The sequence below is a fragment of the Callorhinus ursinus genome, unplaced genomic scaffold (assembly GCF_003265705.2).
Source record: "Callorhinus ursinus isolate GAN/ISIS: 27379988/994484 unplaced genomic scaffold, GSC_fseal_2.0 scaffold23, whole genome shotgun sequence".
Lineage (NCBI taxonomy): Eukaryota > Metazoa > Chordata > Mammalia > Carnivora > Otariidae > Callorhinus > Callorhinus ursinus.
Window position 1 is genome coordinate 26,383,101 of NW_027397085.1, and position 14,841 is coordinate 26,397,941.

Below are 14,841 nucleotides of genomic sequence, written 5' to 3' on the forward strand. Positions count from 1 at the left end.
ACAGTAAAGGTGACTGGTATTTTTAGCCTAAGTCTGTAGTATATCAAAGAAAAGACAATCAAAAGATTTAAGTGCAATTTTAATACTCCACTTAAAGACTAAACACACACGTACTTCTTATCCCTTCCAAAACCATCTTAAATGTAAATGTCAGTAAAGTTTTAATTTTAAGGCAAAAAACTACAGAGCCGAGCGCCGGGAAAGGAAGCAGCAGTAAAATCCTGAAAGCCAGAAGCAGGATGACAGGTGTCAACTACCACAGCAGACCCAGGAAAACTGAAGCCTAACCCAGAAGGCAGAAAAGCAATCTGTCTTGCACTACATCCTCAAAAGGCTCAAGCGGTAGCAGCAGGTACTGGTGGAAGTAGGAATGACAATGAGATTTAAAAGAAAGGTAGACGCAGCCAGAAACACACAGCTCCCAAGATCCCCATTAGAGGACTAGAAATTTATTCTCTGGAGAGTGTAAAACAGAGTTTTGGGCTGGAGACATAGAGTTTAGGAGAGAGGGTAGCATATCAGAAAAGAGTGATGAAGTGAATGTACTAAATGTTGAGCTCTCCCAGCCTTCTTCCTCCCATTCAGCTCCCTTCCTACTAGCAGCCAGGCCTGTTCTCTGGGAAATAGAGCAACCCAAGAGAATAGACCTAATGACACTGTCACTCAAAGCAATAGCCTCGTCAGTTCAAGAAGAAACTCCATCAAGCATACTGAGCTTCCAAACTGCTTTCCTGGTTGGGCACTCTGAACCAAGGAGGCGAAGATTACCACACACCTAATGAAAGCTTCTAAAGGTCATAAAAGACCAAAACAAAGAGAATACATGCAATGTGGAGGAAACAAGTAGGCAGGAAAATGAAAACTTAAAGGAAAAAGTTTTCAATAATCTCAGAGGAGAAAAAAATCAGAACCATAAAACAAGGACGGTGTGCTATAAAGAAAAAAGGGGGGATTAGAGAGTTTTTGAAAATTAAAACTAACAGATTAAAAATTTATCAAAAAGAATCTAAAATTGAGAAATCTCGGGGCACTTGGCTGGCTCAGTTGGAAGAGCACGTGACTCTTAATCTTGGGGTCCTAAGTTTGAGCCCCCTGTTAGGCAGAGATAAATAAATAAAACTTCTAAAAGAAGATTTAAAATTGAGAAATCTCATAGGAAGTAGAAAAAAAAGACAAAGATGAAAAATATGAGACGAGGCTAAATCAGTACAAGAGGTTCTAGATCCAAAGAGGAGAAAAAAAAACCAAAGCAGAGAAAAATCAAACAAAAACTTATTTTTTTTCTTTTCAAATTTTTATTTAAATTCTAGTTAGTTAATATATAGTACAATGTTGGTTTCAGGAGTAGAAATGAGTGATTCATCATTTACATACAACACCCAGTGCTCTCACAAGTGCCCTCCTTAATGCCCATCCCCCACCCACCTCCCTCCTTCACCCCTCAGTTTGTTCTCTATCATTAAGAATCTCTTATAGTTTCCCTCTCTTCCCCCATCACATATGTTCATCTGTTTTGTTTCTTAAATTCCACATATGAGTGAAATCATACAGTATTTGTCTTTCTCTGACTGACTTATTTCGCTTAGCATAATATACTCTAGCTCCATCCACGTCTTTGCAAATGGCAAGATTTCATTCTTTTTGATGGCTGAGTAATACTGCATTGTGTATATATACCACCTCTTCTTTATCCATTCATCAGTCGAAGGATATCTGGACTCTCTCCATAGTTTGGACACAAAAACTTTTTAAAATTTACCAGAACTGATGGACATGGGCTTCCAGACCAAAAGGACACCCTGAATGCCTGGCACAATGGATGAAAGTAGCTCTCAAGGTACAATACAGTATTTAAGAATACTAGAGACAAGAAGCTCCTAAAAACTTCTGAGAGTAAGAGACAGAGAGCTAGAGAAAGGCCGCATTTGAAGAATCAGACACCAAAACTGGCTTCATGCTTCCTAAAAGCAAAACAGTTGGAACTTAGAAGGCAATGGAGTAAATGCCTTCAAAATTCTAAAGGAAAATGTTTCTAGACCAAAAGTCTAAGTAACACAAAAGAGTCTTCAATGTACAGGGGCGCCTGGGTGGCTCAGTTGGTTGGGCGACTGCCTTCGGCTCAGGTCATGGTCCCGGAGTCCCGGGATCAAGTCCCACGTCGGGCTCCTTGCTCAGCGGGGAGCCTGCTTCTCCCTCTGACCCTCCCCCGTCTCATGTACTCTCTCTCTCTCTCCTTCTCGCTCTCTCAAATAAATAAATAAATCTTTAAAAAAAAAAAAAGAGTCTTCAATGTACAAAGTCTCAAAAAGGTGGGGGGGGGGGCTTAACTTCCCATGCATTCTTCCTCAGAAAGATACTGAAGGCTGTGTTCTAGGAAAACGAGGCAATAAACCAAGAGAGAAAACTGAATCAAGGAAAGGGGCTTCAATTAAAAACCCTGGGAAAGGAAACCCCCAGGATGACAACTGAACAGCAGACCTTGGGAGCAATCTTCTAGAATGGGTCAAAAGGCCAGGAAAGACCCCTTCCCACCCTGAATGATATCAATAAAATACCTGATGTATCTGAATATATCAAAAAAACTATGAGGTTGTATTAGTTAAGAGCCTGAGGATGAATTAGTGCTATTAGCAATTTATGATATGTACGTACAAATTAAGCAAACAAAAAATAATTACTTTTTAAAATTTATTTTAATTCCAGTAGAGTTAACATACAGTGTAGTATGTTTCAGGAGTACAATATAGTGATTCAACACTTCCATACATGATCCCGTGCTCATCACAAGTGCAGTCCTTAATCCCCATCACTATTTTACCCATCTCCCCGCCCCCAAAATAATTATTAACTTCAGGGAAAATAAAGTACTATTCAGGCAAGGACAAGAAACCACAGAATACCAAATATCTCAGCTGTGAACAGTATTTATTACTTTCAATTACTGTAAATGCTGAATGTTGATCTAACCACATAATGGATACAACTATATCAGAAAAGTGAAGAGACAGGAAGCGGGAGTATAGGCAACTGTGGGAGGGAGGTAAAAGACAAATCCTTACACCCCACAGCGGTGAAGTCAATTTTTTTTCAACAGTGAAAACTGAAAAATCAAGAAGTAGCACATTATAAAATGTTCTTTAGCTACAAGGATAATAACAAAACAGTAAAAGAAACAGCTAAAGGAGCTAAGAAGCAGGCAAGTAAACAGGAGACTACTGTGTTTAGTAATAAGCCTGTAAGATTTATTTGACTCTAACCTATATGCGTGTATAATTTTGATATAAAAACTAAATTGAAAGTTAAAAAAGATAAAATGTGATTACAAAATGTGTCACAAAAAAGGAATCTCACTATGCTCAGGGGAAACTAACCTAATGGGGGGGTTACTCAAACTCCCCTTAAGAGAGACTGCCTAAACTAAGATGGGGGGCTAAGAGGGAAAGAGCATTCCAGGGAGAGGACAGGAAGAGGGGGCCTCCAGACCAGAGAGGGTGATGCACTCTAGGCCCTGGCCCTGAAACACATTTCCCATTGGAAACAACAAGTCACGAGAGTCCACTCCTTCCCCCAAATCTTTGTCTCCCTCACTACATCTTGCTCATCCTTCAAGGCCAAGCTAAGTTTCATCTTCTCAGAAGCTTCCTATCTGGAACCAGGTGAGCTCTTCCATCTTAAAATGATGTCTTTAATCTACAATCTCATTCTCTGTACTAATATAATTAGTATTATATCAAGACCATAATACATTCTCTTGAATCACTCAATTGGCAAAAATATAGAGAAGAAAATAAAAACCACCAATGTGATCTTTCAGCTATCCTTCTAGACTTTTGAGCAAATACAAATAATTGAATAACCTTTTCACTAACTGCATGGTGGAATTTTCCTTCATTAAATAACCTCTTGTAGTATCACTGCAGTACCTGAAAGACAGTCTTAATTTTTTAAAGTAATTGTTGAAATCCTTTTAAAAACAATTATAGATTCTCACTTTAATATTTCACTGAAACGAGAAATTAAAATGGCATTTGGATTACATTAAACCTGATACATGAAAAGATATTTTAACCTTCCAAATAATAGCAGATGCTAATATAATAAGCCAATGATTACCTTTCCTGCCCCCCATAAACTTTCTCCCCTTCTACTCAGCTGATTTTTGGCCACCGCTGAAAGGTGGCAAGCTGGCTGTGAAACTCACAAGATCATATAACTCTCTGATCACCTCACTTAGCCACCTAAAATGAAACTGGGCCAACATGTCAAAGATAATTAATGCTGTCTACCCTCACATACATGACCGAGGAGAACTGATTTTAAGCACAGTTTAAAATATTACATCTGAAAACGCAATTCAGCTACACAAGGACAAACTGCTGGAAAGACTCTAGTATCAACCATCAATCATGTATAAGATCCTCAACTGCAGATTACCCTCAAATCAAACTTCTTATTCTGTTTCAAGAGTTACATGAGAGTTCCAAAACTTGTGAAAATGTAACTACTAAAAGCAGTGAATGAGAATACTAGAATTCAAAGAGCCAGCTTCTTAAAAAAAAAAAAAAGCTACAGAACTTTTAAAATTACTATTTTCTCACTTTTACAAGGACTTTATTAAAACATCTAATCAGGGGCACCTGGCTGGCCCAGTTGTGGAGTGTGTGACTCTGGATCTTGGGGTTGTGAGTTCCAGTCGCACATTAGGTATAGAGGTTACTTAAAAATAAAATCTTTAAAAAACAAACAAACAAACAAAAAACCCCATCTAACCGGTAATAGTCCAGCTCCTATCATGAAGTAATAAAATTATGTGACAGTGGGTGATGATTTTGTGAACCTAAAACTGCTCTAAAAAAATAAAGTTTATTGGGATGCCTGGGTGGTCAGTTAAACGTCCCACTCTTGATTTCGGATTGGGTTGTAAATCTCAGGGTCGTGGGATCGAGCCCCATTGTCAGGCTCCGTGCTGGGCGTGGAGCCTGCTTGGGATTCTCTCTCTCTCCCTCCCTCTGCCCCACCCCCCTCTAAAAAAAAAGTGTATTTGAAAAAGTTGTAATTATTACTTTTCCTGATTTTTAAAAGCATTATTCATTTTTTGCTATGATATATGTTTGAAGTGACAAGAAGGGAAAGACTTAAAACTAGTACTGAAAAATGACAAAATGGTATTCTGTACTCAGTGACCCATTTTTTTGAAAATATACTATTAAGGAGACATTTTCTATATTTTTGAATAATACATAATTTCTTTTATCTTTTAGCATAAACTCACCACACACTATACTTAATGACATCACTTTTAAAAATAATTACTCATCACGAAAGAAGTTTGCTAAATCATCAAGAGAATGCCATCTCTTCAAATCAAAGCCACCAGCTTCTACATACAAAAACAACTATAAAGCTGGAAGGAGTCAAAGTGATATAGTCCAACTACTTCATTTTACAAAAGAGAAAATAAGGCTAGAAGGAGGTTAAAATTCTCACCCACAGTCACATAACCTCTTACTTCATGACAGAAGCTGGACTATTACTGATTAGACGTTTTAATAAAGTCCTTTTACCTTCTCCTGAATCAGTCTCTACTTAATGTCCAAAGTGAACCTTCCAGATACTGAGGTCTACATTACAAGCCTCAAAAACTGCTTATTAGGACACCTGGCTGGCTCAGTTGGTAGAGCATGCAACTCTTGATCTCGGGGTTATGAGTTCGAGCCCCGTGCTGGGTACAGAGATTACTGTAAAAAAAACAAAACAAAACAACAACCCTGCTTATTAACGTAAAGTTATATGAAAAGTTTGGATGCTATTAAATGAAATTCCTAAAACGAGAGCTTCAAAATACTACGAACACCACATTCCTGATTCCCTAGTCCATAAAATCTCATTTAAATTTGACAAGGGCAAAATAACTTAAAAATAATTTAGTAACAAAGAAAATCCCAAAATAAGCATAGAATTCTACAGAGAAAGGATTGTGAGGTTAAAGGGACTTGGGTTTTACCTATAGTGCTTTCAATTTTTATAGCACTGTATTTCATTGTTAATCAGACCTTAATGTCTGAGGTGACTGAGCAATAAATATATGGGTGTTATTTTATACTATTCTTGAAACTTGTAAGTTGAAACTATTTCCAAGTAAGTTTGTTACAGGAATTTTTTAAAAAGCAAAACATGATTATTAACAGAAACTTTGGGAAAAAAGAGAAATCACTCCTACCGTTTTTCTTAACAACATATTATAAATGTATCAAACAACCCCACTAAAGAAGGTGAGGGGAAAGGTGCTGACCTAAGTACCTAAGCAACTCTGGAAACGAGTAGTCTGTAAGTCTAAAAGCAAAAGAAACTGTATGTGCTCTGTCCTCTAGTTGATAAAAGTGTTTCTCACAGAGGTGTAGGTTAACAATTCTGACATCACTGCACACATATGTTAGAATTGAAGAATTAAGTAAATGGATGGTGGGTGGTGGGAGCAAGGTTTCTCACTGCTGAAGTGGGAGTTTCCAGAAAGGCCAGGGCAGGAAGCTACAGTGATCCATGTAATAATTGGTTAGAGTTGGTTAGTTTCATATAGATACAGGTGATTACATATAGAAATACTTAGAGATAATGTATACACAATCTATTTCTTTACTCTGTTAACTTAGAAGGCCTAGAAGCAATGGCCCCCTAGTAGCAATGTGCACAAATCTTGGTTTCTAGTATCACCGTCCAATAAAAGGAGCCAGGCTCCTTGGAGAAATAGCTGATTCCAGGATGGCGCAGGAAATATTCACAATGAGCCTCATGCCAGAAAGGAAGGAAGTGCTTCAAAAAACCCAAAATGATGGAATTATGTCAGAGGGACACAAGTGCCAACTGAAAGAGTTCCAATGGCCAAAACTGCAAATATCTGAGCCACAAAATAAATCAGTACTGGATTATAACCCAAAGAATAAAATAAATGAGTCCGTCCTGATATCACCGAATAAATAAATTAATAGGATTAGACAACTATCCTGTGCAGAAAAATTGAGTAATTTATGTAAATACCCTGCCCTCCACAAGGTGGAGCATAACTCTTCAATACTTAAGCGCATATTGTACATAGATAGTGACTTCCTTCCAAAAGGCAGAGTATGAAAAGCCGGGGGGGATAATTTTACAACAGAGAAACCTCATAAATACTACTTCAACCAGGTGATCAAGGTCAACATCAACAGTGTTAAGTCACATTGGTTGTACGCATTCTTGGTATGATGTGATGGAAATAGCACTTTACCTCCGTGGTCTTCCTCACTAAAACCCACAACCCCAGTTTGATCATGAAAAAAGATTCAGACAAATCCAATCGACTATATGAGCAGATGGATGTTAGGTAAACCTATTGTAATCAGTTCACAATATATGTGAATCAAACCACGATGCTGTAAACCTTAAACTTATTCAGTGATGTATGTTAAAATTCTTTCTCAATAAAAGTGCAAAAAAAAAAAAAAAAATCCCATTTGAGGGACAGTCTACAAACACCTGACCAAAACTCCTCAAAACTGTCAAGGTCATCAGAAACAAGGAAAATCACAGCCAAGAGGACCCTAAGGACCCTAAGGTAACATGACAACCAAATGTAATGTGGTAACCTGTATGGGACTGTGGAACACAAAAAAGGACATTAGATTAAAAAACAAAATTCTGAATAAAGTATGGAGTTTAGTTAATAATTATGTATCAGTACGGTTTATTAATGTCATAAATGTATCACGCTAATGTAAGATGTTAATAGTGAAAACTGGATCTGGGGTACATGGAAACTACATTTTCTCAATGTTTCTGAAATTTTTAAAGTGTTACAAAAATTAGTTATTTTAAAATATTTTTTTAAAAACTTGTTTTAAAAAAAGCAAAGGGAAAAAAATTACTAAAGCCTGAAGAATGCACACCAATTTGAGCGCTTATACCTCTGAGAAGAGACTGGAAGGGAAGGGAAATCAAGCTTTCCTTTACAAGTGTACTGTCTGACTTGAGGATATGAAGAATATCTGTGTACTAATGCCTAACAAGAAATGTTTAATTTTAAATGCCACATTTAAGCACTGAATAATAAAATCAAACTTAAACAGAAGTCACTCCTTAAACCCATGTATTTCTAAACTATCCAATTTCCAGAAAAACCTCCAAATCACATTCAAGCATCTCATTAACTAGTAACTGATATTAGTGCGATATGTGAATTTAAACAAAAAAATGTCAATATTCAATTGCTAAGGGGCATAAAAAACATACATGTGAAACAAACTGCTTTTATCAGTAAGAAAATATTTCACCGGAAACATTCTTAAATTTGATCAGTATTTAGACCCAGTATGTACAACTTTTAATATAATAAATTGTGTTATTCAGGAAAAAAAAATGAGTCATCCTAATTTTAACAGCAGGAAGTGCTAAATGATGTCTATTAACACTCACTTTATTACTACACTTGGTGAAGGCAAAATAACACATCCTGCACATCTATCTAGACAACCACTAGGATCAATTACAACTGGGGTATATAAAGCTCAACAAGTTCAATGTATGGTATTTACCAACTGCCTATATTGGCAAAAATGATTTGAGAACAAAGATAAGACCATCAAGCTTATTATCAGCATCAATCTCTAATTAAATTGTTAGGAGCTGCTTTATCTAAATGGGCACCATCCACTACTACGAGAATATGTTCCACTAAACATCTGTACTTCTTATTATTTATTTATTTGAGCAAGAGAGAGCGAGAGAGAGCACAAGAGGGGGGGAGAGGAAGAAACGGGCTCTCCACTGATCAGGGAGCCCAACAAAGGGCTCGATCCCAGGACCCCGGCATCAGGACCTGAGCTGAAGGCAGACGCTTAACCGACTGAGCCACCCAGGGACCCCATAAACAGCTATACTTGTTCAAAGACAACATAAAAGTAAATTATTAAGAAACCAAAGTAATTATTTTAAAGCCCTAAAAACAGATAAATCGGAAGATGGCACTTGAACCTCTTCAAGCCTTTCCTCTTTTTTTTATTAGTAAGAATACAAAGTCACTCTCACAGAAGGATTTATTTTACAATATAATTTTATGTAAAGTAATGTGATACAATTGGTGTCTAGCATAAAGTAATTTGAAGTTACAGGCAGGCAAACCCGGGGGTGGTGTCAGTTGAGATGATGCCAGGATTTCCTCAACTGGGCCTTAGTCCCTCAGTGCAAAGAGAGAATGATAAAACCAATTAAATCTCCCCAACAAGTGGTCACCAGTAGGAACAGGCAAAAAAATTAAGAATGAATCAGCAAGTATCCATCACTGCTACAAAAAAACAGTCACTGCTTACCAAGAGGGAGTCAAATAAGAATCACAGTTGTAGATCCACAGCTCCTGACACAAATCCTGTTTCCATATTCATAACAGATTACAAAAGGGCTCTCATGATTTATTTCTCACATGATACTAACTGCTTACAACATCTTTTAGAGTTACACACAAAAATATTTATGGATGTAATAACATGATTTCTAAGGTTTGCTTCAAAATAATGGTGGGGAGTATAAATGAAACAACATTACCCATTTGTTGATTATTGTTGAAGCTGAGCGATGAGTGCGTTAGATTTATTATACATTTTAGTATATGTTTGGAATTTTCATAGTAAAAAGTTGAAAATGTAAATATTACTAAGAAATGACTACTCCTACAACTCAACAAAAAGCAAAGAACCCAATTCGAAAGTGGGTAAAGGACTTGAACATGCATTTCTCCAAAGAAGATTTACAGATGCCAAAACGCACATAAAAAAATTCTCAATACCACTAATCATTAGGGAAATGTAAATCAAAACTACAGTAAGATACAACTTCATGACCCTTAGGATGGCTTTATCAAAAAATAACAAGTGTTGATGAAGATGTTAAAAATTGGAACTCTTCAAAAAAAATTGGAACTCTTATGCACTGCTGGTAGGAATGTAAAATGGTGTAGGTACTATGGAAAAATATTTTTTTAATCAAAAAATTTAAAAAAGCATTACCATATGAACCAGCAATTTTACTTCTGAGTATATACCCAAAAGATTTGAAAGCTGGGACTCAAAAGATAGTTGTACACCCATATTCACAGCAGCATTATTCATACTGGTCAAAAGGCAGAAGCACCCCAAATGGGCATCTTTGGATGAACGGATAAACAAAATATGCTATATGCATACAGTACTATTCAGCCTTAAAATGGGAGGAAATTCTGACTGTACAACATGGATAAACCTGGAGGATATGAAGCTAAATGAAATAAGCCAGCCACAAAAGGACAAATACTATATAATTCCACTAACATGAGGTATTAGAGTAATCAAATTCATAGAAAATAGAATGATGTTTGTGGGGGTCAGGAAAGGGGAAAGAAAGGAGTTATTGTTCAATGGGTATGGAGTTTCAGCTGAAGAAGATGAAAAAGTTCTGTAAATGGATGGTGGTGATGGTTGCCCAACAATGTGAATGTATTTAATGCCACTGAACTGTACACTTAAAAATGGTCAAAATGGTAAATTATATGTATTTTTTTACTACAATTTTTTAAAGTTCTTAAAAAAACAATTCTACCCATCTCAGCATTTTTGGAAAAGTTTTCTTTGATCATTGCACATATGGGCCACAAATACAGCAAAATAACCTTAAAATCTTGACATAACATTCTAAGGTGCATTCCAAGATATAATCACAAGTTTTCAAACTAAAAAAATAAAACCACACGGGCACTTTCTGCCCCTTCCTCCAGGATCGTGACTTCATCTAACACTTCAGCATAAATATGGTTTGGCTTGGCAGAGATGAAATTCTTTCCCTGATCTATCAAAACCTTCCTCCACAATCCTGAGAAAATTTATCCAAATAGGCATCATTCTCAAAGCAGCTCTACAATGTCATCAGACTGCATTACAAGCCTATTAGTGATGCTTACCAGTGGGCAACTTCTTCAGCAGGCAGTAAGTCTAAAACTAAACATTTTCAGTCTATTTTTAAGCCTATATGGTAGTGTCATTGCTGCCTCCTTAGATTAGATTCAAATCAAAAGAGCCGAAAACATTTCAGGAAGTATTTGGCAAAATTCATAAAACAGGCAAAGATACAGTCCAGTGAGGCAAAGAGGGCTTGGAATGGATGAACAGGAACACCTGTAGAGGGAGCGCCATATTACAAATTTCACAACACTGGGCCTCCCTACACCTTTCTGAAACAATGCTTCTGAATGTTTAGATATACAATCTCAGCTTCAAAATGCAAAAAGGGAAAAAAAAATAAACACATGGGGAACCTATGAGCCCAGGCTTTCTGTGCAGTCTGTCATAACGCTAAATTCAAGTTGTGCACATTGTGCACTCCCAATAAAAAACCCATAAAGGCAAACTTGTGTTTGTTTTTAGTAATGAATCATACAGTCTTCCACTGCGTTTACTTTACTAGAGGAGAACCAGCTCTATTTGACCAACCAGATCAAAGAGAAGTCAGAACTGCCTTTTGTGACAACCAAGAGTATCATGCTCCTATCAAGTTGCCTGGACAATTCACCGATATTCTATAATGCAAAAGCCTTTTAAATATGTATACTCTCAGGGCACCTGGGTGGCTCAGTCGGTTAAGCGACTGCCTTCGGCTCAGATCATGATCCTGGAGTCCCGGGATCGAGTCCCGCATCGGGCTCCCTGCTCAGCGGGAAGTCTGCTTCTCCCTCTGACCCTCTTCCCTCTCGTGCTCTCTCTCATTCTCTCTCTCTCAAATAAACAAATAAAATCTTTAAAAAAAAAAAAAATATGTATACTCTCTGACCAAGCGTTTCCACATCTGAAAATTTATACTAAGGAAAAGAGATGAAGATGTATGTAAATGAAACTTCAGTGAATAAAAAAAATTATGAACATACTTAGTGACCAACAGTAGGCAACTGACTTGAACTATGGTACAACCAGTTACATGCTATGCAGACATGAAAATATTAAACTACCCTACATAGCTATACTGTGTGCCTCTGTACACACATGTAAACAAATACATGTACATGCAAATTTGTGAATGCACATGTGTCTGAGAACATGATACACATGGGCACAGTGTGTGTGTAAACAAACACATGTGCACATATGCACCAAATGTGTACAAGTATAATCAGTGGCCCATGGAATGGTACACGTGTACAAAGATGTGCCTGTATATATGTATGGGTACAAGAGAAAAATACATATGCACATATACATCTGCCAAATGCACATGCCTATATTTAGAATGTGAGCCTGTGGTTTTAAGTAGGTGAGTGTGTATTTATCCTTGTAATCACTACTTAGAGGCTGTGACCTTAAGTTAATGAGCCTCTTGGAGTCTTGACTTTGTCATCTATACAATAATACCAAACCCTGCCTCACGGGGGTTTTATGAGGATTAGTGAAATTATGGATGTAAAGCACTTACTACTGTGATTGGCATGTAGTAAATGCTCAGTCAATATTAGCTTTCCTTATCTGTAAACATGTATACTGATTTATACTTACGTATATTTACATACCTATAAGTCCACAAAGATACACATCAAAATATTAACTTTGGTTACCTATGGGTGATAGATTTTTATTGTGGGTTTTTTTTGGGGGGGGCTGGCTTTCATATTTTGCAATTTTTCTAGGAAGATTCTTTTTTTTCATGGTTTTTGGAGGTTATTTCTGAAAGAATGATTTTTAAAAAATAAAATAAAGATGAGGCCTCTCCCCGACAGCTCAATTCTGCATCTTTAAAGCTATTAACTACTACACCAAGCAATGCATAGTTCTGATACTCCACCAAATTTTTTGTATTCCAGCAATATGTCAGCATTACCTAATAGCTCAAGAAGATGGCAGTACAAAGAAAAGCCACAGCTTTTTGCTTGTTTGCCTTATCCAAAGCAGGATGAAAAGAATGAATTAGATCACACCGTGGGGTACATGTGATTTTTGAACACTGTGGAGACAGTTAAGTGACACTTGTCATTTGTATTTTATTAAAGCAGGGAGGAACCCAGAGCCTTGCCCAAGGTCATACAAAAAAGCATGTGCCAGACCCCAGGCTGTGAGAGATCTAAGGACTAGACTGCACTGCCACAGTTTGGGCGTGTTTATGAAACCAAGAAGCTAAATTCTTAACCAGTCATTTCAGAAGTCCGGCTGGAGGAGGGAGGAAATTACAACACAGCCCTGATGACAGCAAAACAAACTGGTAACTGGCTGCACTGGGTTAATCTAGATGTTTTAATCATACTGGTTTTCCTTATTTCTAAAACACAAAACTGTAGCTCGTCAAAGATAGGACGCTTAATATCATAAAAGCACGACTGACATTTGTATGCAAATTATATCAAAAACATCTGAAACGACAAAACGCAAGCAGTTACTGCGGTTCCAATCAACACCAGTTCCTACCTGGCTTAATTCCCACAATTATGATATGTTAGGTTAAATACCACTAAAAACCCTGCAGACTGTCTCTGAATTTCCGAGGGGAGCCCAGCTACAGAGCCAGGCGAGTAAAACAAGCAGCTCTTTTCCCTAGGGCCTCAATTTATAAATTATAACCGGGATAATACTCCAATCAACCCCTATACATTTCCTCCCCAGCCATGCTATTAAATCTCCTTAAACGTCATTTCCAAGCTTTTAAAACACACACTCAGGCACACGCCCTGCAGCCTTCCATGAAGCTCGACATTTTGGGGCATCGCCCCAATTAAACATCACCTTTCCCAAACCTACTGCAAACTGCGGACTTGCCTCTCGTCTCATTTTTTGACTTTTGTCTTAAAACCAGAGGCGAGGGAGATGGGTTTCGACAAACAGACTAGGCTCTGAAACCCTGAGCAATCGCATCTCGTCGCGGGGAGCTGTCGGCCGCAGTAGCAGCGATTTTAATCTTTTCTCTCCACCTCGTTTCCTTTCCCATCTCACGCTTGCTTTTTTTTTTTTTTTTTTTTCCTTCTTTCCAATGACATCAAACCAAAAGAGGAGCAAGGAAAACTGAACGCCCCTGGGTCGCTGTCTCCCGAGGGTCGCGGGTTCTGCCTCGGGGACCCGCCCGCCGCGGGAACTGCGGGAAACGCTGCGGGGCAGAGGTTTTCCACCGCCCGAGTGCCGCCCCAGGTCGCGGAGGGATGGGCCGGGCTCGCGGCGGCCTCGAATCCGAGCGCGGGGCCCGCCCGGCCCTCTAAGGCCGGGCGCGGCCTGCCAAGCCGCGGCGTCGCGTCGGCCACAGGCTGGGGCCAGAGACGCCTGAAGCGGCCGGCCCGCGGGGCAGGGTCCGGGACCGAGGACTGGAGGCCGGGGGGGCCGGGGCGGGACTCGTCGCTGCTCACCTGCTGGTACCGGCTGCCGCAGGCCGGCTCCACCGCTGCCAGCGCCGCCAACGCCAACGCCATGGCGCAGCCGGCCGCAGGGAAGGAAGGCGAGCGAGCGAGCTAAAGGGGCGCGGGCGCTGCGGCCTGGGAGCGCGGGGAGGCCGAGGGGGACGCGCCTCGGGTGGGTCTGGATGGCCGCCGCCGCTTCCAGGCAAGCCGCTCTCCTCAGGCTGTGAGCGCCGCCGCCGCCGAGGCTCCGACGCGGCCCCTGGGGAGGAGGCGGGGACGCCGACGACGACGCTGCGCCGCCGCCCCGCCCTCGACTCGCGCCGCGCGGCCAGGCCAGGCCTCTCCCCGCGCCGCCGCCCCGGCCCCGCCGAGCCGCAGCCCGGGGTGAGGTCCGCCCCTCCGAGGCGCGGCCGCTGAAAAAGAATTACCCACTGAGGAACATCTCGTACGAGCTCTGAGCTTTCCCCGTGTGTTCTCTG

At 39.5% G+C, this 14,841-nt stretch overlaps 1 protein-coding gene across 1 annotated transcript in view; it reads right to left on the bottom strand.

The window, feature by feature from the left end:
- NDFIP1 (Nedd4 family interacting protein 1) overlaps positions 1–14,638 on the bottom strand; it is a 52,656-nt gene extending 38,018 nt beyond the window's left edge. Inside the window, exon 1 of the mRNA XM_025852205.2 lies at positions 14,372–14,638. Within this exon, the coding sequence (XP_025707990.1) occupies positions 14,372–14,434 (63 nt within the window). The 5' untranslated portion in view covers positions 14,435–14,638. The remainder of the gene's footprint in view (positions 1–14,371) is intronic.
- Positions 14,639–14,841: the final 203 nt, after the last annotated feature.